This window comes from Colossoma macropomum, unplaced genomic scaffold (assembly GCF_904425465.1).
Source record: "Colossoma macropomum unplaced genomic scaffold, Colossoma_macropomum, whole genome shotgun sequence".
NCBI classification, from domain to species: Eukaryota; Metazoa; Chordata; class Actinopteri; order Characiformes; family Serrasalmidae; genus Colossoma; species Colossoma macropomum.
In genome coordinates, this window is record NW_023494792.1 from 11,705,788 (window position 1) to 11,716,040 (window position 10,253).

General features: G+C 40.1%; 1 protein-coding gene across 1 annotated transcript in view; it reads left to right on the forward strand.

Annotated features, from left to right (window-relative positions):
• Positions 1–10,049, forward strand: part of LOC118811292 — a 31,761-nt gene extending 21,712 nt beyond the window's left edge. Inside the window, exons 6-9 of the mRNA XM_036575447.1 lie at positions 4,030–4,089; positions 4,204–4,251; positions 4,461–4,596; positions 9,945–10,049. Coding sequence (XP_036431340.1) covers positions 4,030–4,089; positions 4,204–4,251; positions 4,461–4,505 — 153 coding nt within the window. The 3' untranslated portion in view covers positions 4,506–4,596; positions 9,945–10,049. The remainder of the gene's footprint in view (positions 1–4,029; positions 4,090–4,203; positions 4,252–4,460; positions 4,597–9,944) is intronic.
• The last annotated feature ends 204 nt before the right edge of the window (positions 10,050–10,253 follow it).

Genomic DNA, 10,253 nt, shown 5'->3' on the forward strand with positions numbered 1-10,253 from the left:
AACTGCTTTCAACTGCCTCAAAATGGTGTTTCACCTTACAGTAGGACAGTGACCCTAGAAATACTGCTTAAGCAACTCTAGCAACTTTTTCAGGGCCAATAAGTGTGATGTTTTTGACTGACATGAAACCCAGTTAGTCTGCATTTCACTAACTGAAAACAAGACTGAGGGTAAAAGGTCCCCACAACAAGCAAAAACTGAACAGAGCAGCAAAATAGCTGGCATGGCAGAGTATTAGCAGGAAGGATACCCAGCGTCTGGTGATGTTTTTGGGTCACAGATTTCAGGCTGTTATGATTGCAAAGGATTTGCATCCAAGTAGTAAACATGACCATTTTGAGTTGTCAAGATTGTGTTTATTTGCCTGGTTATTTATGATCCCCAGAAACTGGGGAACTATGTAAAAAATGTATGATTTAACGGTTCAGCTTATACAGATGCAAATACCCTCAAATTATAGCTGACAATGTGCACTTTAACCTGTAAGTCATTGTTTAATATAAAGTCCAATGAGCTGGAGTGCAGAAACCAAACAACAAAAATTCTGTATCTGTCCAATTACTTACAGATTCCACTCCATATTCCACATAAGGCATAGTGATAAGTGCTGTCTGATTGTTGCCATATCAGTGACTATTTCCCCGCTGACGATGCTTTGAATAAGCAACTACATTGTATTGTGAAGACCTCACAACCAGTGTTCTGCAAAAAGACAATAAGTCGAGCGCTGTAGTGGTAATCTAAGCTGAGACGAGAGAGATTTTTCCCTTTATCCTGTGATTTCATGCTCATCAGAGCCTGACTCCTGCACAGCTCCCAGCAGAGAGGAGTTAGAGTGCTTTCTAGCCTGGATCAGTGGCCTAAACCCAGGATCGCAGGGTGCGGCTGTTATCAGGCGGCGCTCTGACATTCAGGCAGGCCTGGCAGGGCCGGCTAAGCCATTATCCTTTAACTACTACACTCGTGTTTCACTAGGCCCCCATCAGGTCCCGTAATTTCAGCGAAATAACATGTTATCATACAGGAAACGGGCACCTCTTAAACGACGAGGCAGAGAGGCACTATCAGTTGTCTCTCCGAACAAGCGCGGAGAAACGTTTTCTCGTAATTCCGCTGACCTTGCGTGGCGGTGTCACTTTGACAATGCGAGGGCATGCCGTATAGAACAGGCCATCTCTCTCCCACACGCTCCGGCTTTGTGTAAATGGGTTTTTCATTTCTCAAATACTCATCTGATAGAGCGAGTGGGTGGCATGTCAGATCACACAAATATGGTCCTGTATTTGAGATAAGGGCAGATTTACAATAGGTGTTTGTGTGTGTGTGTGTGTGCGCTTGCGTACGTGTGTCTGCTTCTGCTGTTATCTCCATCCCTCTCTCTCTCTCTCTCTCTCTCTCTCTCTCTCCCTCTTTAATTTCTCCGTGGTGCAGTTCCTGAAAGACTCATTTGAATATCCTCATCATAACAGCCCTGTGGTGGAACCTCAATTAATATGTTAATGTTGGTGTTCAAGCTTTTTAATTAGTATAAGATGAAATGTATTGCAGTTTTACAGGGATGATTACCATTTTCTGCTATTTTGTGGCTGCCTGTTTATTTTGTTAACCTTAATGCTATTTTCTTTTTTTCCTTTTTTTCCCAAAGAATACCCTGCTTTAAATGTTTGAATGAACAATTGCAGCACAGCTGGTGCCACCAGCTGAAAGTACAACATGAGTAACCCCTGATTGCATGTAAATCAGTATCAGAGGTGAACACACGCACACGCGCATGCTCTTAACGTTCTTTGACTCCCCCCCCCCGACGCCTCTCCTTCTTTCTCTTTCATGTGTCTTCCGTTTTCCCTCCCCCTGTCTTTAGACTCTTTTTCGTTGAGGGTTTTTTCCATATCAGTAGACTGTTGAGGAACATTTAGTTTTCAGACAGAATTATTGAATCATAACTGCAGGGCCAACATTAGATTTTAAAAGAGTAATTAAAGTTAAATACAGCCCTGATGAGCTACTCCTTCAGGATATGTTGTGATATTAAATTATTTATGACTAGAGGGTCTCTCTACCGTATGTAAATCATTTAGAAATGTAAATGGGCTACTAAGTCTCATAGATTATGTATAAAAAACACTATTCCCATGTTTAGCTCTGGCTTTTTAATCATAGCATTAGATTTTTTTTTCCCTCAATGCCTGAAGTAACAATCAAATGCTAAAAACACAGAAACACCATACAAGATAAGAGGCCGTATCGAATTCCTAACATGATCAAAGGGCCTGTTGTTTGCTTATTTCTGAAAGATTTGCAGTCTGTCACTGAGCATTAGTAGAAGGAATGGGTAGGAACATGAGGTCCACACATCATTAGGCCTCTACTGACTTTATCAGCACTCGCTAATGTGAAGGAATGAAAGGATTCATATCAGAAAGCATTGAAGGATTTCTTCAAACCTTATCATCTACAGCTTCATACTGGACTGATTGCAGTGTTGAAGGTTACTAGAGGCTGTGAACTTTGAGTGATAAATATTTTTATGAGATTATAGAAATCAATATTATAAAAAGAAACATTTCTGATGAGCAAAATAAGATAATTTTCACAACCAGGGAAGTAATACAATTTTGTAGAAATCTGGATTGTAAAATTTTGTTTCAGTCACTAAATCCATTGATCAGATCTCACAGTCTGAAAGGATTAAAGTGACAGAAAGGTGATGCAGTATTTCCAGTGAATGTGCTGCCAGTATGTCATTCATAGTGTTATGTAACCCAATTCAGAAGCTGGATAGCGCTTTTAAAACGATTAGGTACGCGTTTGTCATTTGAATGCTTGCCAGCTTGTGAAACTCAAAGCCTTTCTTGGCTGCTGTTACTGGCAGGTTTCGAATTGAGTTTGTCACTAAGTTTTTTGTCAAATGCTGCTTTGACTGTGCTTTCAGTAAGCATTTATTGTGTATGCAGCTTTTGAATTGCTTTTTTGCTGTAAATGGCTTTCAGAATTTGTAAACACATGTAGAATACAATAAAACACCACCCCCACCCCTTATTTCATTTTGTCAGATATAAAAATGTCTTAGAAAATGCAATGTTCTCCCAACACTGATTTATTCATAAAAACGACTATTGTAGTTTCAAATGCAGAGAAGATTCTCCTCGCTGTCTGAAGCTGCAGGGCTCTCTAGCTGTCAGAGTATGAAGGGCTTTCATTTTGTTTGACAGAAGGAGGGAAAGAGAATGAGAAGAAGGATGATCGTGTATGTGTGTGTGAGTGTGTGTGTGTGCGTTTGTTTGAGTCTGTTGTTTTTGTGGTGCGGGGGGACAGAGGAGGTGATGTGGCTTTAAGGGGAAGACTAGAGGGGTTTTGTTGTGCTAAAATGTGGTCACTTTGTTGAGGGGAAACATTTCTTCAGGAAGATGTTGACTTCATGACTGAATTCGTCTTCTCTTGCTTGTGAGATGAAGTGAGGGCTGATGTGAATGGGATGAGGACAGGCCTTAGGAAAGTCCTTATTGACCAATGGCTGTCGTTTTAGGCTTCTTTGAAATAGAATAATCAGTAATCAGATCCATAAAGCCATCCAGATACTACCAGTTTTGTCTCAGGTCTTTAAAGTTGTACAGTATTAAAGAGTGGGATTTGGCTTAGGCTGAGACAATTTGAATACATTATGTATATATATCGCTGCTGTCGGAAAACAAAACCTCCAATTTTTTATTGTTTTTCAGTTTTTGACATAATTTGAAAATGCCTGTTGCCCTTTACATTATGTGTAAGTGATGTATTGGCCAAAAGAAACAGCTGAAAATATATATACATATATACAGTCTGTAAAGCATTTCACAGACCGTCTTGTTCGCAGAACCGTATTTTGTTCATTTTTGGCTAATTGTTCATTGTCAACAGCAGGTTCAATTTGACAAGACTTTTCTTAAAAATCTGACCAAGCAAGCTGCAGTTGAAATGTGGGGCATGTGTATGACCCCGCGTCCTGACACTGTATAAAAATGAACCTCTGTGTCTGTGTGTATGTTTCAGAGTGATGAACATGAAAGCCTTGAGGAAGATACCAGGAGTGTAGCAGCATCCTCTGTCATGGTAGGACGACTTTTCTCCTGTACTTATTGATGAAGCATAGAGAACAGAATGGTTGCTTACATCACTATATCATCGTGGGATGTAGTACAACAGTGTTTTTGTTTATGTGTTAAGGAAGGCCCTGAGGAAGATACCAGGAGTGTTACAGCATCCTCTGTCATGGTAATATAACTTTTCTGCTTTCATTACACAAGTAGAAGTAGATAAAAGATGAATTATTCATTTTTATATGGAGCTGCCCCTTCATATTCATTTACATCTTTTTCTCAACTGGCCCTTAGAAACCTTTGCCAGTTCATTTAAGCAGAGGTGAATGAACCCCTTTTAAAAGTATTTTTGCCTTTTGAGCTGTATCAACACCTCTGCCTCAGCACAGGGTGAGCCAGCCTCTGTCCCCCCAGCAGGCGGGCAGCTGAAGGACAGCCCCCTCGGCGAATGCTCGCGTTTTTTAATTAACGTGGAGGTGACACCTCTCCCCTGCACATCTCTCACCTGCGCTGTAAACAGGTCTGTGAACTCCGCCGTCATGGCCGTGACCCTGCATGCCACTGCTCGCAGCTAAAGCTCATTAATACAGAGTCAGCGAGAGACAGCACTAACACTGCCAGCCACTTTGCACTAGATGAGGCAAACTTATGGCCACAATATGAGAACATACACATGGAACATATGAAGCTTTATAACTTATTAGCAGGATTTACATTCATTGTTTTATCCAATTTAATTACTGCCAAGATCAAATTAAATTAAATTGACTCACATATGACTCATTTTGATAATTTACATGTGCATGAACCGAAATGCATGCTTCACAGTGTGTCTTGCTTATGCGGGTACCAGGAATCAGTGCTTTGTGACCCTAAACATACCGCTATGAACCGTGCAGCAGAAGAGAACTGTGCTCCAGTGATTTATGAATCCAAGACTATGCCCATGAATTTTGAAGCTATGTCATAAAGCACATCATAAACTAGCTGCTGGGAGCTTTGCTTTGAAAGCAAGAGTCACTAGAGAACAGAGCCATAAAACACCAAAGACATTAATTTCAGAATAAACGAGGGGAGTTTGTCTCTTGTAAACTTTTATTTAAACTTTGCTGTAAACTTTATTGGCAGGCTACCAACTGGCCTGCCAATTATGGCTTCTTTCTCTTGTTAATTTTATGTCTGGGTGATAAATTCACAGTAGGGCCTGTTCCCTGACCTCAACCTCACCTATTTCACTCAAAGAGAACTAACCTCTAAGTGTACACTTTGTAAAAGTGAATTTAATAATAATGTTAGAGAGAGAGTAGGTGTCTGACAAGGTTTTGACCATATTTATGGAGCAAGTACAGCTGAACTGTTGAAGTGGGATGAAATATTCCGACTTTTTAATTGGCCAAAGTTTTGTTCGAAGAACTTACTGTGCTTTTCACCTCAGTTTTCTTGGAGATGAACTAATTTCATTAACTAAAAGCTCAAATACCTGAAATTTACTACTGAAAAGCTGCAACAATTGTATTACAATGTTCATTAAAGGGTGGGTGTTTTTCACATAATGTGCTGCTTTAAATTCAGTTAAACAGCACTAATTTAATGAAACAAGATCTCTGAGTGTTCTTGACACACTGACAATCTCCATGATAAGCTCAGCAAAGCATATTGTGATGTTATTTGTCACAGTATAATAAAATATTCTCATATATTGCCCATAGTCCATTAGTATGACCAGATTCTTGGACCCACATAAAGGTCAATACATAGATTTTTTAAGTCCAGTCAGGTAGTGGAGTGGTGACCTCAGGACTGGCTGAGCCTACTTAAAATATTGTTGCTGTTGTAATAAAACCTTATATCCCTAAAATGGCAACTTTATAGGAGAAGAAAAAACATAAACTTTAATGTACATGTATGTAATTCAATTTTAGTCCAGTAACTTTGGACCATTTCTGTTGTCTGGGATTTTATATGACAGCAGCTATATTGTACATTTTAGTAGACACTGTCCACTCTGCAGTTTCAGATGCCCTGCCTGTCGGTTGCAGCAATTTCTCAGTAATCTTATAAGGTTATTAGTTTTTTCTTGGTTTTCTGTGTTTGACTCTTAAATAAAGCCCTCTAAATATAAATATTTTCTAGCTGCTTTGACATAGGCAGTTTTTAATGACTAGGTGTGTTGCTGTCTCTGAAATTCTGTGACACAACATCCTCTCCAAGTGATCTGTGTTCTTGTTATGTCCCCAGTGTCCAAGCAGAGGGCACAAAACTTGCTGATGTGGTATCTGCTCTCCCAGTGAGGGAGCCTCTGACTTCTGTCTCATTCTCTCTACGTGCCAGCATAAACAGTTAGAGGTCTACTTCAGGCTTTTCTCTGTATTAGCATGTAACGCTAGCACCCTGTCTGAAGCAGCACCTTCTGCAGAGTGGTGCTGGGATATGAGCACCAGGAAAGCTAGCACGGCATTTTCCATGTTCCAAAAAAGACCTGACTCACCACTCCCCCCCGACAGCCTTCCAGAGACAGTTAGCATGATGTCTGTGATATTTGTAACAGCAGTGACATCACATTGACATGAAAAGGTTTGGATTTGCTACATACAGACACATGCAAAATTATAAGATGGTAATAATAATATATGGGTGAAATAAGAAATGGAGAAATCCCCACACAGGGGAATTTCAGTTTTTTTTTAAACACTGATTTTTCAACATGTCTGCATAATTCCATTGTTGAGATGTAAACAAGTCATTCACAGTGGAAATGTGAAATAGTTCATTATAGAGAAGCTTACTGATCCTGATTTCTTTACAGTGGTGGTGGAACTGTGATGGGGTCACGATGTCCACAACACAAATATAACCATTTTATTTCTTAGCCAAAACCAGCCTTATACCTACATGTGTCTTCTGAGCTTTATGTGTTAAATGTGCTGTATTTTAAAAATGCTAACAGTGTGGTATTTCCGAAAATTAAGTTCTCTTTTGGGACTATTTTGCCTCAGATTTTAGGCCAAAACCGAGATTTAAAACTACTGACAACAATGTCTATATGTGTCCATAAATATTAAATGTAATAAATATCTGTGAGGTAGCTTTTAGAGGCCTTAAACGCTTTGGATGTCTGGTTTTTATCACTCAGCATGTTTCTCTAGAATGGAGCATTTCACATCAAACCACTTTGAATGTCTTTCTTTACATCCTAATGATTTAATTGTGCAGAAATTTGGGGGAATTCCTCATTAAGGAAGGGTACAGCTACTACTGTGATAATTCGTTTGAATATATGTAAAATGTTAATAAAGAATTTGACACAAGAAGGAGCTACTTTCAATTAAAATTCACCTTACAGACAAAAAGGACAAATACATAAAGTTCTGTTGGCTGTACTAGATACCTAAGTTGCCTGCTAGCTTCTTAAATGTTAGCTACATTTGCTAAATTAGTTCGCCAACGGGCCTGTGCAGTAGAACATATAAACAACAGCTTTAGGTGTAATAAGAAGCTATCATGATTGTTATTCTAAGATGACAACATTAGGAAATACTTAAAAAACACAGTAGTTACTTAGCTTAAATAGTTAGACTGGCAGATAATTGTTTTCTTAGGTGAAGTTGAGTCCTGAAAAGCAGAGTTTTTAATAAAAATTGCAGTCATGAATAGGTTACTAGAAATAAAGTAAAAATAAGATGAATATGATGTAATTATACTCATAAAAAGAGTGTTAGAGGGAATAGACTCAATATAGTAACGAGAGTAGTTGTAATTTGATATTTTGTAAAGAAAAGATTGTTTAAAAGGAAGTGCAAACCTTCATACTGTAGGTAGGTGGAGTGCATAAAGATGAAATGTATTCCGACAGTGGTTAAGACTTTTTTGATAATTTGTGAGCAAGTGACCAGTTTACCTTCACAACACAAAATGATAGCTTTGTTCATCATGTTCTGTCTTTATGTTGGCAGTTATTGGAGTGTTGACATTGTTTTCCATTGACGGCCTCTGAGAGACCTGTAAACTTGTATGAGTTGCTGAAGAAAACAACTAAAAAAACACCTGGAGAGAGAAAACTGAGAGGTTTGACATCTGATCTGTCTGGGAGAGAGACCAGGGCCTTTCAAGTGTCAAAAGAGGTTGGGAAAAGACAGGCCGTCTTAAAGAGATATCTCGCAATGTCCATCAGTCTAGCAGTTTGTCTTCATCAATCATCTCAGTGTTTGTTGACCATAGCAACAGGATGTCACAGTTATTTTTACGGATCTTGTTATTGGGGTCTGCTCCCTCACAGCAGGAATTTCCTCCGCTGTAGCATCATGGGATATATGTGGTGGTTTTTTGTGCCATATTTGCGCTCGGGGACCATCTTTGTTCTTTTATGTCTTGGGTTTCTGCCTTTGCCCTAGCGCCTAGTCACCAGATCTTTCTCTTTCAGATCAGTTTAAAACGTCGATACATCAACAAACTGTCCTACACAGTTTAAACAAATACTACAGTATTTACCTTGTAATGGACATGCCATGGAGAAACACAGAGGTGTTTTTTGAAGTGCCATATATTTTTTATGAAAATGTGTCAGCGGATTAAGTTGCTTTCTAATGACACAGGCTTAATTAACAGCTTATGTTGTGTTCTGGCACTTGGTGTGGCTAACAGACACAGATGAATGGTGCTCATGTCAGAGTTTTCTTGTCTGGAGACACAGCTGACATTAAAGAGTCAAGGTCAAGCAGACCCTTCCCCTTCATCTGTCAGCCTTTTTGATCTGCGACCGCTTTGGTTCTCCTTTCTGCACGCTCTGCCTTTAACATGAGGGCAGAGGTCAGTGCAGGGCATGGCCGCAGGATCCCTCCCCCCGCTGCCCCCCCACCCCTCACCTTCTGCTTTTCTCTCTACTCCTCTCAACCACCACACATATGTAGCCATACTAACCCTTTGCCATACCTCTACCCTCGTACTTCCCTTGGCCCCTAATTATTTTATACTTTGGTTCTGCATTCCTGTGAGATTTTATCACTCGCACATGTCCGTAGCTCTTGAGGTAACTCTGTTAGCATGTCTTATGATACTTGCGGTGGGTTGTCACGATTGATCAGTGTTTTGTACCATATCCGCAATGATGTCCAAACCCTTCACAGTGGGGGTTTCAATTTGTCATATCATAAACAGGTGCTAAACATTGGGATTAGTGGTATGTGGATCTGCGGACTGATCTCTGGTCTTGTTATCTGAGTGCTGGGGCCCCCGTTCTATTGCCAGGCTTAACAACAGGGTTCTTGTGTTGACCAGAGGCTTCTGGAGGGCCCCAGAACCGGTCACAGTTCACTGATCAGTGAGGAGACATGGACTCCTGTCTGTTTTCATTTAGGCTAAGGCCGCTAGGAACCAGTTCCAGATTAGCGATGAAGTGAGGTTGAAGCTTGCTGAGACTAAAGGGCTCAACTGTTACTGATTACATACAGTAGAGAAGGAGAGGCACACAGCCAGGCACGTGTATGAGCAAGTCTGAAAGAAACACACATTTTGGGACAGTAACGTGTTGCCTTTTTTTGTTACTTGTCCGTTGCTTTATTTTTAAACCATACTTTATTGTTCTATCAAAAGTATAAATGTTATATCAAAATCTTGTAAGTTCATTTTGGGGTTTTTTTGGGGTTTTTTTTTTACACTATTTAGAAATGCCAGCTGCCTTTGTCATTGTGTAAACATTTCATGACCACTCGTAATAGTCCAAAATTGTTCAGAATAATGGAAAATCTCTTCACATTAACAGACACTGAAGTGAAAAACTTTTTTTTCAGGTACCATTCAAAAGACGTATTTTTCTAACAAAATTGACATTATGCTTCCTGCATTGCCTCTGATTGTGCCTTTTTTCTGCAGTCTCTCTTCCAGAGGATGCAGATGGACCCTCTGGAGCGGGAGTGGTTACGGTGTGCAGCATTAGGGAATGCTCCTGGTCTGCGCCAGCTCCTGCTGCAGGACCCCACCCTGGCCCCCAAAAAGGTGAGCCCCTGCAGCCCTCTTACTGTCTGGAAAATCCACCACAAACAGCCCTGTCTCCAATTCCATAATCCTCCCCTCACCGCAGGCCCTGCTGAAGAAGTGATCTTATCCCTTCCACCTTCCAAAATAATCAAGCTGTTATGGTATAAAGAAACTTGATAAACAGCAGTAGTGGAACACGTTAAA